Source organism: Symphalangus syndactylus, chromosome 8 (assembly GCF_028878055.3).
Source record: "Symphalangus syndactylus isolate Jambi chromosome 8, NHGRI_mSymSyn1-v2.1_pri, whole genome shotgun sequence".
In the NCBI taxonomy this organism is placed as follows: Eukaryota; Metazoa; Chordata; class Mammalia; order Primates; family Hylobatidae; genus Symphalangus; species Symphalangus syndactylus.
In genome coordinates this window covers 57,766,409-57,784,036 of record NC_072430.2, presented here as the reverse complement: position 1 = coordinate 57,784,036, position 17,628 = coordinate 57,766,409, and the positions used below count along the sequence as shown (strand labels likewise).

General features: G+C 43.0%; 1 protein-coding gene across 5 annotated transcripts; it reads right to left on the bottom strand.

Annotated features, from left to right (window-relative positions):
* Positions 1 to 832: 832 nt before the first annotated feature.
* GPR135 (G protein-coupled receptor 135) lies at positions 833 to 17,449 on the bottom strand. 5 transcript variants are annotated; one of them, XM_063644558.1, is made up of 6 exons: positions 11,529 to 17,449; positions 9,022 to 9,286; positions 8,659 to 8,702; positions 6,930 to 7,077; positions 5,865 to 6,015; positions 833 to 4,268 (listed from the first exon to the last, which is right to left on the bottom strand). In XM_063644558.1, exon 1 carries the CDS (start codon positions 13,689 to 13,691, stop codon positions 12,189 to 12,191), a length of 1,503 nt encoding a protein of 500 aa, XP_063500628.1. In that variant the 5' UTR covers positions 13,692 to 17,449; the 3' UTR covers positions 833 to 4,268; positions 5,865 to 6,015; positions 6,930 to 7,077; positions 8,659 to 8,702; positions 9,022 to 9,286; positions 11,529 to 12,188. The 5 variants fall into 5 exon arrangements, with proteins under 5 accessions (XP_063500628.1, XP_063500627.1, XP_063500629.1 ...); XM_063644557.1 differs by having other exon boundaries at positions 9,082 to 9,286; XM_063644559.1 differs by lacking the exon at positions 8,659 to 8,702.
* Positions 17,450 to 17,628: the final 179 nt, after the last annotated feature.

Sequence of the window (17,628 nt, the reverse complement as noted above, 5' to 3'; positions counted from 1 at the left end):
TTTTCTTTTTGAAAATGTTGAAAAGAGATGAGAAAACCAGCCACAGACTGGGAAAAAAAAATTTGCAAAAGACATATCTGATAAAGAACTGTTATATAAAATACAAAATAACTGAAAACCAACAAGAAAATGAACCTGATTTTAAAATGGACAAACGATCTGAATAGACACCTCATCAAAGAATATATGCAAATAGGCCGGGCACCGTGGCTCACGCTTGTAATCCCAGCACTTTGGGAGGCCGAGGTGGGCGGATCACAAGGTCAGGAGATCGAGACCACGGCGAAACCCCGTCTCTACTAAAAATACAAAAAAATTAGCCGGGCGTGGTGGTGGCAGGCGCCTGTAGTCCCAGCTACTGGGAGAGGCTGAGGCAGGAGAATGGCGTGAACCCGGGAGGCGGAGCTTGCAGTGAGCGGAGATTGCGCCACTGCACTCCATCCTGGGCAACAGAGCGAGACTCTGTCTCAAAAAAAAAAAAATATATATATATATATATATATGCAAATAGAAAATAAGCATATGAAAAGATGCTCAACATTACATGTCATTAGGAAATTTCAAATTAAAACAACATTGAGATATAACTGCATACCTATTAGAATGGCCAAAATCTAAAACACTAATAACACCAAATGCTGGCAAAGATATGGAGCAACAGAAACTCCCATTTATTGCTGGTGGGAATGCAACATGGTACCTCCACGTTGGAAGATCATTTGGCAGTTTCTTACAAACCTAAACATATTTTTAATGTACATTTCAAGAATCATGCTCCTTGATATTTACCCAAATGAGTTGAAAACTTATGTGCACAAAAATGTGCACACAGATGTTTATAGCAGCTTTATTAATAATTGCAAAATATTGGAAGCAACCAAGATGCCATCAGTAAATAAGCAGATAAATAAGCTATGGTACATCCAGACAATGGAATATTAGCACTAAAAGGAAATGAGCTATTTAGCCATGAAAAGCTATCGAGAAACCTAAAATGCATATTGCTAAGTGAAAGAAGCCAATCTGAAAAGGCTTCCTATGGTATAATTCCAACTATATGACATTCTGGAAAAGGCAAAACCATGGAGACAGTAACAGTAGCAGTGGTTTCAAGAGACTGGGAGAAGAAAGGGATGAATGGATGGAGCACAGAGGAATTTTAGAGCAATAAAACTCTTCTACATATTTCTATAATTATAGATACATGTTATGACATTTGCCAAAACCCATAGAATGTACCACACCAAGAGTGAATGAACGCTAATGTAAACTATGGACTTTGGGTGATAGCAATGTGTCATTGTAGGTTTATTGATTATAACAAATGTACCTCTCTGGTGGGGGATATTGGTAACAGGTGAGGTTTTGCATGTGTTGGGGCAGAGAGTAAACGGGAAATCTCTGTACTTTTACTCAATTTTGCCGTGAGCCTAAAGATGCTCTGAAAAATAAAGCCTACTAAAAAAAAGTTGAAAAAATGCCATGTTTGAAGAATGTTGTCTGCTAAGCACAATCTCTTCTTCCTTATAGCTACTGTTCTTGGCAGAGCTACTTGGATTAACAATGGTGCCTGGCAGGGTAACACAGAGACCATAGGAATAGACATTTTCTTAAGTACATGTGGAAGACCAACTGGGAACTCCAAAATATTTTGTGATGGATGTTAAAGTGGGTTTCTCATGGAGAACCCAGAACTAGGTCATCAAGTACATTGAAATTAGTGATAAGAGGCTGGCCTAGGTAATGACTTTGGGATTGAAGAGGAACAGATTGGGGAAAAGGGACTTGATGATTGGCAGGTTTTAGGTGTCAAGGGCAGGAAGAAAAAGGGAAACATTTATTTTTCACTCTGCACCCTTTTATACCTTTTCAAATTCATATCATGTGCACATATTACCTATTTTTAAAGTAATTTTTAAAATATGAGATGGGGAAGCAGAGAAAGTAGCAGAGAAAGAGGTTAGGAAGGAATGATCAGAGTGGTTAGTGGAAAACTAGGAAACAGTAAAAACATGAACGCCAGGACAAGAACATTTCTAAAAGGGAAGTGGGGCCAACCATGATGAATGGTTAATATTGAGTGTCAACTTGATTGGATTGAAGGATGCAAAGTATTGATCCTGAGTGTGTCTGTGAGAGTGTTGCCACAGGAGATTAACATTTGAGTCAGTGGGCTAGGAAAGGCAGACACACCCCTAATCTGGGTGGGCACAATCGAATCAGCTGCCAGCACTGCTAGAATCTAAGCAGGCAGAAAAATGTGAAAACAGAGACTGGCTTAGCCTCCCAGCCTACATCTTTCTCCTGTGCTGGATGCGTCCTGCCCTTGAACACTGGAGTCCAAGTTCTTCATTTTTGGAACTTGGACTGGCTCTCCTTGCTCCTCAGCCTGCAGACAGCCTATTGTGGGAACCCTGACTAATACATGTGGTTTATGTTTGGCAAGGTCAAGTAAGGTGGCTGAGAAGTATTCACTGGATTTAGGTCATTTGTGACCTATTCTGTGACTAAGTCTGTGAAGCAATGAGTGTAGGAGCCAGATAAAAATGGAATGAGAAAGGAATCTGAGTTGAAATAAACACAATATGTGAATAACATTTTCAAATATTATTTGAGGGCTTTTTCCACTGTATTTCCTTGTACGCACAGGACTTCCTTTACCTTTAGGATTTTCTGAACTAAAGGAGGCTGTGCCAAAAACAGAGAGGTCTTTGGTTTGTTAAAATTTTGGCCCTGCTTTAAATAGGGAGGTTTTAAATCAAGATAATAAGTCCAAGAGAACACACAAAGCTGTAAAAGCCAGGATGACTATCCTAAAGACTAGATAAAGATGTTTTCAGGTTGGATGAGAGGAGCTTAGAAAATCAAGGAGAGGCCGGGTTCAGTGGCTCACGCCTGTAATCCCAGCACTTAGGGAGGCCGAGGCAGGCAGATCACGTGGTCAGGAGATTGACACCAACCTGGCCAACATGGTGAAACCCCATCTCTACTAAAATACAAAAAATTAGCCGGGCCTAGTGGTGCATGCCTGTAGTCCCAGCTACTTGGGAGGCTGAGGCAGGGGAATCACTTGAACCCTGGAGGCAGAGATTGCAGTGAGCCAAGATCGCACCACAGCACTCCGGCCTGGTGACAGAGCGAGACTCTACCTCAAAAAAAAAAAAAAAAAATCAAGGAGAATTTAGATGTAAATGGAGCTCTGAGAAGTGTCCTTGTGCCCTGTGTATTGCTGCCCACCCTTGGTGACTGGCCTAGCTATAGAATGATGGGGCAATAAAGGCTGCATGAGCCACTAATAAGTTTGGGGCACCTGAAAGCAAAGAGGACCTCTGTCTTGATTCCCATGCAGACCTCCGGAAGGCAGCAGCAAGACCTCAGAGCCGAAAACTGTTGCTTGGTTTGTTTTGTGCAGAATTTTCCATTTTGTTTTTTACTGCAACCTATAAGAAGGGGTTCATTTTACACTGAGACCTAGCACACACTCATATATAACTGAAATGTTTCATGAACCCATACTTATTTCTACTAAGTGTATTAGTTATTATTGTTGTGTAACAAGCTAGCTCCAAATTTAGCAGCTTAAAACAATTATTCTCTCAAAGCTTCTGTGAGTCAGAAACTTGGAGCAGATTAGCTGGGTAGTTCTGATACAGGTCTCTTAGGGGGTTGTAATTAAGATGTCAGCTGGAGCTGCTTCCAAGATGGCTCACTCATATGGGTGTTGGCAAGAGGCCTCAGTACCTCACCTTGTGGGCTCCTCCACAGGGCTGCTTGAGTGTCCTCACAACATGGCAGTTGGGTTTCCCCAGAATAATTGAATTGAGAAAGAGCAACAAGAAAGCCACAGTCAATACCTTTTTTTGTCCTAATATTTAAGACATCTTCACTTCTGCCACATTCTGTTCATCAAAAGTGATCATCATAACACTATTTAGGGGGAGGAAAATGCACTCTGCTAAAAACTTTCAATTTTTCAATCTCCCTAACACTTGAGGATAGCCATGCGATATAGTTCTGGCAGTAAGATGTAATCAGACATCTCTGGGAAGGTCATGTCTTCCTGATTAGAAAGACAAAACTTTTTGGAAAAAGCCCTTATTCTCTCTTTTCTATTTCTTCGAATGGAGAGTGGAGACCTGGAAGTGCAAGTCATCTTGCAAACATATGTCAATATGAAACCTGCAAGTCCAGGATGGAGGCCTGGAAAGCTGCATCTCTGATGATATTCTTGGGCTGCTCTTTCCTTGACTTGTTGAGACAAACAACCCCTAATGAGTTAAAAAAAAAAAAAAAAGTAATGAGTCACTAAGTACGGCTCACACTTAAGGGGAAAGAAAATTAGTTTATATCATTTGAAGGGAAGAGTATCAAATAATTTTACAACTATCAAACTATGTGTGGTGAAATCTGATATGTTTTATTCTGTCCTACACCACTTCAGTTTGTTTTAAATGTTGGTTATGACCCATTACACTAAATTCATGACTTACCATTGGTTGTAACCCACAATGTAAATAGTCTAAAATCACTCTATTGGCAAAACTGCAGGGAAACAATCATACTCATAATTTGGTGAACTCTATTTCACTTCCACCAAATGGTGGAAGTGAAAAATGGTACAACCTATAGAGAAGGTAATGTGGCAATTTGTATTAAATTATAAATGTATTTAGCCTTTGAACCATCACTCCTACCTATGAGATTCTACCATATAGAAATACCTGCACACATACAAAATGTTTCATGTGTAAGTTGCTTCACTGCAGCATTATTTTCCAATAGTATAAAATTAGAGATAACCTGTCGATCAAAAGAAGGTGGCTACATTTTGATATTATCAAGTATTTTGATATTTTGATATATCCATACAGTGGAATACCATGAAGCTATTTAGAAAAAGAATAACTTTGAATATATCATAGGGAACAATTTCCAGGATATATTGTTAAATGAAAAAAATCAATGTGCATATAGTATGCTAACTTTTGTGTATAAGAGGGAGAAAATTAAGAAAATATGCCTTTCCTTTTACATAAAGAAACAAAAAATTAATAAAAAGTTGTTGCCTGAGAAAGGTGAGGACAAGGTGAATAGGGCAGATGTAGACGAGAGACTTTTAATGTATATTTGTTGAAAGATAGTTTGGCTAAATATAGGATTCTTGGTTGACAATTTTTTCTTTTAGCACTTTGAATATGTTATCCCTCTACCTTCCGGCCTCCATTGTTTCTGATAAGTCAGTTGTTAATCTTATTGGGATTCCCTTATGTGTGACAGGTTGTTTTTCTCTTGCTGCTTTCAAGGTTTTTCCTTTGTTGTTGTCTCTCAGCATTTTTACTATTTTACTATTTACTATCTGTGTATGTCTCTTTGTGTTTGTCTTACTTAGGAGTTTCTTGAGTTTCTTGGATGTGTGTAGACTAATTCTTTTAAGACTCAAATTTGGGAAGTTTTCAACCATTATTTCTTCAAATACTGTTTCTGCTCTTTTTTCTCTCTCTTCTTTTTTTGGTAGTCACATTACACATATATTAATGTACTTAGTGGTCTCCCACAGGTCTTTGAGGCTGTATTCATTTTTTTCTGCATTATTTTTCTCTCTGTTGTTCAGCTTACATAATCTCTATTGAACTATATTCAAGTTTGCTAATTCTTTCTTCTGCCAGTTCAAATTTACTGTTGAGCCCCTGTAGTTAAGTTTTAATTTTAGTTATTGTAATTTTCAACTCAAGGATTTCCATGTTTCTTTTTTTATAAATTCTATCTCTTTATTAATCTCTATTGATGAGACATTTTCAACATGCCTTCTTTTACTTCTTTAAGCATAGTTAAAAAAATTATTTGAATATATTCATAATGTCTACCTTAAAGAGTTTGTTAAATTTGCCATCTGATCCCTCTCATGGACAGTTTCTTCTGTTGCCTGCTTTTTTTTCCTGGGTACAGTTCATATTTTCCCATTTCTGTGCATGTCTCATATATTTATTGTTCTTGTTGTTGCAAACTGGATGCTTTCTATAGAAAGAACCAGGGAAAAAGACAGCTAAGAAAAACCCTCATGGAACAACTCTGTAGCAGCTCCAGATACACGTTTCTACTTCTCCTTCTGTGGGGCTTATAACTACTGTTTGTTTATTTATTTGTTTAGTTACTGGACTATTTTGGGGTAGTCTTTTTGCTCTGTGGTGTGAAGCTTCTGGTGTTGTTCCTCAGAGGACACAGCCTTGGGTATGCCTACAGTCACCCTTGGAGAACAGTGGCTTTAGTAGGGCTCTGTTTGACTGTCTCTTTTCCTGATCACTTCTAGATGTTAGGTGTCACTAATTATTTGCTAATTGCCCTATTGTTTTTGACAATGCTCTTGGGCATAAATTGCTCCACAGTCTGATCCAATTGCAGGGGCAGTTTTTGAGGTTAGTTTAGACCTCAGGAGAGCTCTTTTCAGCTGTCTCTTCTGGGTTGTCTCTGGTAAACTAGCTGCCCTATGGTTTAGCTTCTATCTCTCATGAAATTTTTAACCTCCTCTTAATTGTTCACCACCAAAACTCCATTGTTTTTAAGAATGCCCTTAGACTTGAACTTCTCCACACTTTGTTTCAAATAAAATTAGTTCCTTTGGAGAGAGCTTCAGGGCTGTCTGTTTAAAGGCCTGTCTCTACTCTGAGTCATGGCTCTGAATTATGGGGGCAGGGATGGTGGCCTGCTTCTTTTGGAATGGTGGCTCCAAAAGTAGGGCATTGGGTGGGGGGGTCATAACATCGGGTCTTCTCAGCCTGCCTGTTCAAGCATGAAGTCTCAGTCCTACAAATGAGCTTGTTTGAGAACAATCATGGCCCCAGTATTCCCAGCATGCCACACCCTCGTAAAGCATTTGCTCTGTGAGTGGGAGGTAGGTAGAATACAACTCCCAGCTTCTTGGCTGCACTCACCTGGAATTTAAGCTCTGCAACATGTAGCCTGAGAGATGTGAAGTTCTTGTAACCTGCCCCTCTGAGGAAAATAAGATAGTCCTGGGATCTCAGAGAGGAAAGAGACATGTGCTTTTTCCACCTGGAATGGAGTCTCTGTCATGCTGAGCTGGGAATAGGGAGAGAGAGAGTAGGTTATAAACTAAATGCCACAGACTCACTATTCTTACTGAGTTTTAGATTTTCTTAATTAATGTTTCTGCATTTTCTATATGCCATTAGGACAATTTAAAAAGATTAAAAATCATTATCTTGAAAATAATGTTCACTAGTTAAACTTGTTTAATTGGGATCCACAGAGCTCCTCATTGCCATTCCAGAAGTAGAACTTCCAGAGTATATTTTATGTATAATTTTGATTTATTGACCCAACAATATCAAAACATATCAAAAATCAAAAATATTGGAAAAAATTTTTAAAAAGCAGCCTGTGACCTCCTAATGGGTGTGGCCACAGCCCTCTATGGTTCTGAGGTGGAGTAATGATTTTTTTGTGTTTAGAGAGGGGCTCTAAAGTGGTCATTTGAGCTGGGTCCTCTTGGACTGAAGTAGGAGATAATTACTCAGCAAGCCGTGGATATAAGGCCAGAGACAGACTGATGGATGCCTTGGCAGATGCCAAGGTGAATGGATGACAACTGAGGACTTATGTTCACCAATGCACTGGCACTAATAAGCCCCTAGAACCTAGATGCTGTCATCTTAAGTTTTACCATCTGGCAGAGTAAGATGCTGAGTTGCAGAAAAATAATTACTTTCTTTTATACACCACTAAAAGTGTAGACTAGAATTTAGATCAATTGTAAAAGTACAGGCAATTCTTTTGATGAGTTAGCTGAAGGAAAGGAACTGAGGGAGAGAAAAGGAGGGAAGAATGGGCATCTTTCCTCTCAAGTGAGAGATTACGGCATGCTTAAGTGCTCATGGCAGGGATATGGTTCAGTGGGAAGGCTAAGGATACCAGGGAACAGAAGTAATAGATAGCATGAGATTCCCGAGGCTGGAGAAGGGACCAGCTTCATTATAATTGGAAAACATAGCTGAGAACTAGTACAAATCTAGTTTAGTTAGGTTTGGTGGCTAAAATATGAAGAAATGTGTATCTGATGGTTTCTATTTTCTTGGAGAAGCAGCACCAAAAGTCATATTCCAAGAGGTTAGTGTTGGTTAAATGTTTGCATGGTTTGCATATTCCAAGAGGTTAGGGTTGGTTAAAAGTTTGAAGGGTCACAAAAGGGGGCAGAAGGAGTGAGTTGACAAGTGAAAACGCTCAGGTTGCGAGCAGGGTGGAAGGGCCAGGCAAGGCTATGGATTCTAAGTGCAGTGGGTACTAATAGATCTGATTCTGTAATTTTTCTCCAATGCTGTTCAGATGCGCTGGAGCAGGAATGGGGAAGATGGATGACTGGGGTCATCTTGAGTGGAATTATCCCAGAAAATAACTGCTCAGAAATTCTTATGTATTTTTTAAAAACACACATATATAGTTGTTTTCCAAATTAGAAACAAAATCTTTTCTTTTAAATGTTACGCTGTTTTCCCATTCTTTTGATAGTTGTCTTTATCTTCCTTGGCACTTTTCCAGGTTTCTCATTGTCTTTTTCAAAAGATAGAGGCAGTACAGTACAGCAGTTAAGAGACGACTTCTGGCACCAATCTGCCAGGTGCAAATCTCATGTTTAGCACTTACTAGCTGTGTGATCACAAAACACCTCCGTGCCTCGGTTTTATCATCTGTGAAATGGGGAGAGTGATAATATAGTATGCCTTAATAAGATTGCTCTGAGGATTAAATGAGCTAATGCACCTACTATACAGAGTATTACTTGTTGCTGTTATTATTTCCGCCCAAATGAAATACCCAAACTGGGAGCAGAATGAAACATGAAGGATTACATCCTGGCCTTTACATAGTACTCAATATTTAATCCATTCCAATATTTCATAGCTTTTCTTACTCCTTTTCCCACGAAGTCACTATAATTGCATACTCATAGTAAGCACAAGGAAAGGTCGAAGTCTTAGAGTATTTTGAGAATCATTCTTTCCTCACCTTTTGAGGTATTGATTGTCTAAGTATTTACGCTGGGTCAAATGGGTGGCTGACTTATACCTGCGTATCATCTCTTGCTTCCAAGTTCATCTCTTTTCTTTGATAGCCTCTTCTGAAAGTGCTACACCTTTTCTTCTCCACGAGTAAACTTGTTATGGCTGACTGTTGTTATAAAGCCACAAGGTCCTTGCTGAGGCTGTAAGCCCTCTGCAGATGAGTACTGTGGCTTTTACCTTTTAGTAGCCTCAGCTCCCAGGAAGTTGCCCTTATATAAAGTAGAAAACAAAAATGGTAGATGATGATCACGATGATGATAATGATGACAGTACCATAACTGACCATTCTTGATTTCCTTACCTGTAGACTTCTGTGGGGATAGAGAGAAACAAACATGGGGTTCTGAGGCCAAACAGACTGCAGTTCAAATCCTAGTTCTACCACTAAATAGTTGGATAGCCTTGGATTAAAAACAAACAATTTAGAGCATTGTAAGTTGTTCAGTAATTTATGAACAATTTTCTCTTTTTCCCCTCCAATTCTTGCCTACCATGACTCTCAGAGCCACTAACAGAATGGTCTCTTTCACAAGCCATGCCTTTCCTAAAACTTCCTGCCACCGAAAAGGTGGGGCTGGAATTCCTTTTCTTCCTTAAAGTCCTTCATGCCATCACCTTGTCACTTCCAATCTCTCAGATTTTCCCTTCACTCACCAGGTAGGTTTATTCTTTATCACGTTTATTTTTCAATGCCTTCCTTCAATTCTTCTTCTCAGGCAACACACTATTTTGCAACACGCTCACCGCCTTACTCTAAGATCTCTAACTCTCTGCCCTTTATTCACAACTGTACTTCCTATTCTATGATGTCTTTTATAATTGGAAAACTTTATCATTTCTCTCTAAATCCCAAAAGTGACTCAGTACCAAAAACTACACAATTTTTTGCCTTTAACAGGCAAATACCGCAGATACCTGTTTTTGTTAATCCAGCTGCACCAAGTCTGTATATGCTTTATAAAATAAGGGCTAGAGGGGAGAGATTATCTCATCTACTTTGTACTACATTGAGTGTAGCAAAATATACACAATTTACAAACTTCTGATTTGTGATGATACCCTGAGAAGCAGAAAAAATTAAAACAGGCCGGGCGCGGTGGCTCACGCTTGTAATCCCAGCACTTTGGGAGGCCGAGGCGGGCGGATCACGAGGTCAGGAGATCGAGACCACGGTGAAACCCCGTCTCTACTAAAAAACACACAAAAAAATTAGCCGGGCGTGGTGGCGGGCGCCTGTAGTCCCAGCTACTCGGAGAGGCTGAGGCAGGAGAATGGCGTGAACCCGGGAGGCGGAGCTTGCAGTGAGCCAAGATTGCGCCACTGCACTCCAGCCTGGGTGACAGAGCAAGACTCCGTCTCAAAAAAAAAAAAAAAAAAAAAAAATTAAAACATCTTTAGCTCTGACATGAATCATATATTTCCACCTTTGATTACAAAATAATGACATGTACCCACCTATCAAACAAAGAAATACTTAAAAACATATTTAAATACTTTACAGGAAGGAAATGCTGGCTTTTCACATTGAAATCTTCATACAACAGCTAATGTCTTTTCATATCTACTGTAAATAACTTGTTCAATTAAGGCTATGAAATACTGAAGAAAAGAGGGGCAGGATGGAGGGAAAGAAAGAGGGGAAAAATAACATTTAAAAAAATTCTGAGTGAATGATTCTGTGTATAGTCGTATTTAACATTAGAAAGTTCACATACACAAATCCTGAATGACGCTTCTGAATTATTGTAAAACCATCTTTTCTGCTAAGATAGAAATTTAAAAAGCATCTTTGGTTTGCATATTTCTAAAGATATTTTCAGTTTGCTTAAAGTTCTTCTCCAACTTTATGCCTGTGTTTTAATACCCTGTTACATATAGTCCCACAACTATTCTCCCTTTAATAAATACTACATTATCTTCCACAAGTCATAGCTATAAAGCAACCATCAGCTATTTTAAAAAACACAAAATATACCAAATTTCTAAATGTAGGAGAGTATGATCTTCCTGGAAAAGTCTATGCTAATTCCAAGCGGCTGCTTCTCAAAATAGCTTTAGAATTTCTCTTAAGAATCGTTTTCAGTTAGCTATAAGCCACTTAGGAAACCCAATCTTGTTGTTTTATAGCAGTCTCATTTTAAAAAATAATAATAATTTAAATAAAGTGGCATCACTCGCCTTATTCAATCAACTTGACTTCAAATTACATTTTTGGCTATACCCAAAAATCAAATTTACCTCAAAAGACAAAGATTTTCTACAATGAAAATATTTTTTTAAATGTGAAAGCATTCTGAGAGCAGCATTTCAAAATTTATCAGAAATAAAAGTAACAGGTTAGAGTAAGGACAAAGCTTCAAAGTTTTCCAAGGAAGATCATTTTGGGAGTATGACGCAGGTGGAAGGAATGTTAATTTTTACATATAATCTTGGAAAACATTTAAAACACACCTTTCTTTATGTTCATACTTCTATTTGTCCTTCAGATGGTTGAATTTTATCTAATAATAACCACCTTTTCAAAATCCTAAAATGATTTTAAACGCGTTATGAATTAAAAATTTTCCACAAAGGTTATTAAGGGGTGGGGTGAGGAAGTGCACCAATGTGTGTAAGGATAAGACTTTTCCACTTGCAATCTAAGCACCCAAAGCATGTCAGAGGTGCAAGCTCTAGAAGCTAAAGTTTTGTTGGATGCTAGCGATTTAGAGGGGCTTTCAAGCAGCTCTGAGGGTCTCCATTCATTCCTGAAATTCTGTGTAGTTGAACAATACTAGTTGCATTCAATGTTTTGTTTGTTTCACAGTGTGGTCCTATAATATGAGCTTTTCAGTTATAGTGAATGTTATTTTTGTCATTTTTGGCACTTACAGTTCACAATGCTTGGTTATGTGGTTTAAGATTGTTTTAATTTTTGCATTTTACAGTCCTTTTGGCACTTTTGAAGAAGGGACATTGTCTTTTATGTTGTTTGGGGAAAGTGGTAAGCCTCCCCCGTCTGTAGCTTTAAATGTTTGGCTTTATGAAATCCACGACTCTCCCCCAGAATCTTCCATCATTAAATAATGCGAGTGGAAATTTGCCTTCATAAGCTGGCCATCCCAACCTTTCTTAGAGGCTGGTATCCCCAGCTTCGGATTTAGGCTGTTTGGTCGCTGCCGTCACAGGCTCTGGTGGTCCCTCTCGGCAGAAAAGTACAACTGGATTTTTGCGGGCCCACATGGCCACGTCCCCTCCCACTCCACTGGCCAGGTTGGAAGAGGACATCCTGCTGCAGGCCCCCAGCGGGTTGGCATAGCGGTTTCGAAAGCGATTGCGGCTTCTGGCTTGCAGACCCGGGCCCTGGCTGGGCAGGAAAGCGTCCACATTCCTAGTCCGGTAGCCCTCCTCCCGGTTGCGCCCTAGGAGCATCGAAATGTTGGGATTGCGAATGGCGTAAATGACAGGGTTGATGGCCCCATTGGCCCAGGTCAGCCAGACGGCCACCACGTTGAGGAGCGAGGGGACCTGCACTGTCTGGGCCTGCCGGGCGGCGGCCAGCAGCACCAGGAAGCAGTAGGGCCCCCAGCAGCAGATGACGAAGACGATCATGATGAGCACGGTGGTGGCCGTGCGCACCTCGCTGAAGAAGCGCAGCACGCGCGCGTAGGTGTTCACCGGCCGCACGCGCACGTCCGACAGGCGCACCGTCTTGCAGATGTGGTAGTGGCAGAAGCACATGAGCAGGAAGGGCAGCAGGTAGCAGGCCACCACCAGCCCCACGCTGAAGGCCGCGCCCAGCTGCGCGGGGTCCGGGGAGGTCCGGTAGAGGCAGCCGTGGAAGCTCTGCGCCGCCGCGAGTTCCCGGGGCGCCCCGAGCAGCTCCCAGGGCAAGGAGAAGCCCAGGGCAGTCAGCCAGGCGCCCGCCAGCAGCTGCAGCGCGCGGCGGCGGCCGATCTTCTCCCGCGGCGGCCGCACGATGGCGCAGTAGCGGTCCAAGGAGATGAGCGCCACGCTGAGCGTGGACACGATGCCGAAGCACGAGCTGAAGAAGCGGCTGGCGGCGCAGAAGCCGCGCCAGGGCCCCGCGGCAGCGGCAGGCGCCGAGCCCCCGGGCGGCGTGAAGAGGTCCAGGAAGGCGGCGGGCAGGCAGAGCAGCGCCGTGAGCAGATCCGATAGGGACAGCGACAGGATGAAAGCGTTGGTGACGGTGCGGAGCTGCCGGTGCTTCACAATCACCCCCATCACCGCGCAGTTGCCCAGGCTAGACAGCAGGAAGATGAGCAGGAGGACGAGCGCCTGGGCCGCCACCGCAGCTCCGTGCGACAGCAGCGGCGCCACCTCCGGGCCCAGCGGCGGCCTCACCGCCGCCCCCGCCTCCCGCGCTGCCCCGGACCCGCCAAGGCCGCCGCCACCGGTAGCGGCAGCTGTGCCGCCTCCGCTTGCGTCGCTCAGGTTCCCCAGCGCCGCGACCGCTGCGGTCGCCACGGTGCTGAAGGAGAGCACGGCCGCGGTGGCCACGGAGGAAGTCCCGCCAGGCGGGCCGGCCGCGGAGGGGGCGCCGGGGTGTGGGCTGCCCAGTAAGGCCATGCTCGCTGGTGGGCGGGCCGGCAGCGGCGGCGGCGGCTCCTCCATGGGGCCCAGTGGCGGCCGCGGATCTGCTCATCCCGCACCGGGGGCGGCGGCCGCTAGGTCGGAGGGGTGGCTCGGGGCCGGGGGCTAGCGGCCGCCGCGGGGAGCTGGGCTCGGCCAGAGGGGTGGCGGTCGCTGGGGACCTGGCAGAGCCTTTGACGTGGGTTCCAGCGTTTCCGAGGGAACCGCGTGTTTACGCAGGAGCCCGGGGCGGGACGCCAGCCCAGTACCCGCTGCAAAGCCGGCCCGCGACACTGCCCCTCCGGAGGTTACCGGCCGGGGTCTTCGGGTTTCCGAGAGTGCCAGGTCGACCTCTCAGGGACCACTATCCGGCTAGATAAAGCGAGACTGGCATGCAAACAAATGACCAGATTCAAAGAAAGTTCACTCTTGCTCTCCTTTGTAGGGTACAAATGTTCTACAGGCAGGCCTTTTGGGGAGTGGTGGCGGGGGGGGGGGGCGCTTTGCTTCCTGTGGGTGTTTTTGGTATATACAGGTAGGAAAGGAATCTAGAAAGTGAAGTGAAAGAAAAATCCAGAAGTCTACATGCAGACATCTTACACTTGAGAAGCAGACTAATTTAAACCAGTAATTCTCAAACTTGAGCTAACAGAATTCACATAGAGGGCGTGTTAAAATACAAGTGACGAGGTCTCAACCACAGCGTTTCGAATTATGTCTGGGGAAGTGCCCAAGAATTTGTATCTCTAACGGGTTCGCCGGTGGTGATGATGATGCTGGTCCCAGGACCACACTTTGAGAACCGCTGATGTCAAGAGCTTCATAAAATGCAGATCCCCTGGCTGACAGAATTATGAGGGTGGGTTCATGACTCTAAACCCCGTAGGTGATTCTGATACAGGTGTTCTGAGGAGCTAGGATATGCATCTTCTTTAGATGTTACTTCATTTCCAAGGGCCTGGACCTCAGGCCCCTACTGGCTGATAAATGGGGGAAGAGGGATTGGTGCCTTGCCCTGCTAGCAGCCTTCATCTGTGCTCAAGAATGGGGTATGTTTTGAGTCTAAGGTGCTGCCAGCCTGGCAATCATCACAGATGCAGCTCCAGGTACCTGGCTGGGAGATACAGGGAAAAGAAGGGCAGGGCTACCCAGGGAAGTTGCATCTCAAGTTTCTGGGCATGGCCTCTAATGGGGAAAAGTGTGATAAACCCTCAGGTTAACTAACCCTGGGCTCTTCTCTAAAGCAGTGGTTCACAGAGTATGGACATTAGACCAGCAGCATCAACATCCCCTGGAAACCTTGAGATACAAATTATCAGGCCTACAGTGCATAGGATACCCCTGATCTACTGAAACTCCTGTGGTGGGGCCCAAGCACCTATGTTTTAACAAGCCCTTCCAGTGATTCTGATGCACAAATTTGAGAAACACTGCTCTAAAGAATGACTAGTACATTTATTTGTAGGTCTTAGAATCAATGGTATTAGTATTTGGAGTGCTTATTTCATTCAGAAAAAATATCCTACAGGAAATTTACAGTATAAATAGAAGAACATTTAAGGTGGCAAACCAAAACTGGGTTTCTCAGCCTCAGCGTCATGGACTTTTTGGGCCAGATAATTCTTTATTGCAGGGGCCATCTATACATTGTAGTATGTTCAGCAGCATCCCTAGCCCCTACCTACGAGATGCCAGTAGCACCTCTCCCAGCTGTGACAACTAAAAATGTCTTCAGATATTGCCAAATGTCCTCTTGGGAGCAGTCAACGCCAGCTTAATCTAGACTGATTTTGTCTTAATTTTGTCAATCAAAGCAAAAATATAATTATCATACATTAATTTATTTAGCAAACACAATCTTCTAAGATCGTGCTTAGTTTTAGGAAACAACATATAAGATAGGAAACCCAGCCCAAATAAGCTTAAGCCACCGGCCAGCACAGCACAGTATATTACAGTGTGCTAAATATTGTCTTAAAAATATGTGAGTGAAATTATTTGGAGGTGACTAACTCTTCCGAAGACTTTGTACAAGAGGTGACATTGGACTTTTTAAAAAAAGAAGAAAGGGAAAGAACATTTGATGCATGTACAAAGTCTGGAGGTTAGTGTTGAAGTGAGCAGTGTCTGAATTCTAGGATATCAGAGATGGGGAGTGAAGAAGGAAATAAATGATCAGTTTATTGGGGCCGCCTTATGATGGGCCTTGTAGGCCATGCTCTGGAGACTGAACTTCATCAGGGGAGGAGGGGCTAATAGCACAAAGGAGGGCTGTGACCAAGTGCATGGTTCAGAAGGACCAGAAGGACTGCACTCTTCTGGTTCCTTCCTTCCTCATCTTTCTCAGCGTCTTCTCCTCTGCCAGTTCATCCTCTTCCACCTGCCTTTACGTGCTGGAGTTCATCAAAGCCCTGTTCTCAGCTCCTCTGGACTCCCCCCTCAGCCCCATCTCACTCACATCCAGGACTTCAAAGATTATCTATATATTCATTACTCAAATTATGTCTGTGGCCCCAACCTACATGTCCTGCTACTTGGCATCTCTCCTTGATGTGCCAGTGGTGCATCAAATGGGTGCATGATCCTCTTCCTACTTCCCCTGAAAAACTTAGTCCTCAATACTCTGTATCTCAGAATATGGTAGAACCATCCTTCTAGCTTTTAAGCCAAAAACTTAAAGAGTCTTCCTTGATAAATCCCTTCTCCTTACCACCAGTCCACATCCAATTCATCAACCAAGACCTATGGATTTTAGTTGTGGACTATCTTTGCATCCATTCACTTCCTCCATCCTGAATCTTGGCTCTCATCCTCTCTTTAGACTACTGTTGTCACTGTTGTCCTAAATGGTCTTCCCACATGCAGTCACTACATTGTAGGCAGATAGGCATAATGCTCTTAAAAAAAATTCTTCGTGCCACTTACTTAAACTCTTCTAATTAGGCCAGTGTAGTGGCATGTGCCTGTAGTCCCAGGTACTTAGGAAGCTGGGGAGGGAGGATCGTTTGAGCGCAGTGGTTAGAGGCCAACCTGGGCAACATAGTGAGATCATGTCTCTTTAAAAAAAAAATCCTATTGGCTTTCCCCATTTATTTTAGAATAAGGACCCCAATTCTTAATATTTCCTACAAGGCACTGCATGATTTGACTCTGCTTCCTCTCTAGTCTCATTTGGTACCACTTTCCTTCTTTTTTGCCATGTTCCTGCCACACTTGGCTTTTATGACTTCCTTAAACCTTCCATCTTAGGGCGTTTGCACTTGCTATCCCCTCTGCCTGGAAAGCTCCATCTTCTTCCTCCCTTCCCTAGCATCCCCATCTTTGCCTTAAGGTTAGTCCATGGGGGAAGCCTCCCTTGACGGTTACCATCCTCTCCCCACATATTGGGCCATGTTCCCCTGTTAGTTTCACAGCACTCTGTATTTTCCATTGTAGCACATAACCATGGTCTGTAATTTTTTGTGTGATTATCTAAGTATTACCTGCCTCCCACTGTATACTATATGAGGACCTCAACCTTGCCTGTTTATTTTATGAGATCCCCAGCACTTAGCACTCTAACAAACTGCTATACAAATGCCAACATACAAAAAAATATTTTTTGAGTAACTGTAAGAGGAAAATCTGGAATTTAGGAGACCACTTAAGGAGAGGCATTCTAATAGTCCAGGTGAAAAATGAGAGTCTGAAGTGCACCTTTGCAGTGAAGAAGGAGAGGTCATGTATAGATTAGGGTAGGTAGTATATGGATTAGGATTCTCTGGGTGTAAGTAACACAGCGAGGATACTGGTTCACATAAGCAATATAGGAATTTACTGGAAGGACAAGGGAAGTTCCATTTACAAAAGCACAGTCTAACAGCAGCTCCAAGAAGAAGGGAAGTCAGAGCAGTCCTGTGGGTAGAGAGAGCAGAAACTGATGGGAGTGATCTCTTTAGGCCACCACTGGAATAGATCAGCTTCAGTTTTCAGACCTTAT

Excerpts from the sequence above, each read along its gene's own strand:
- GPR135 (XM_063644558.1), bottom strand. The coding sequence starts at position 13,691 with ATGGAGGAGCCGCCGCCGCCGCTGCCGGCCCGCCCACCAGCGAGCATG.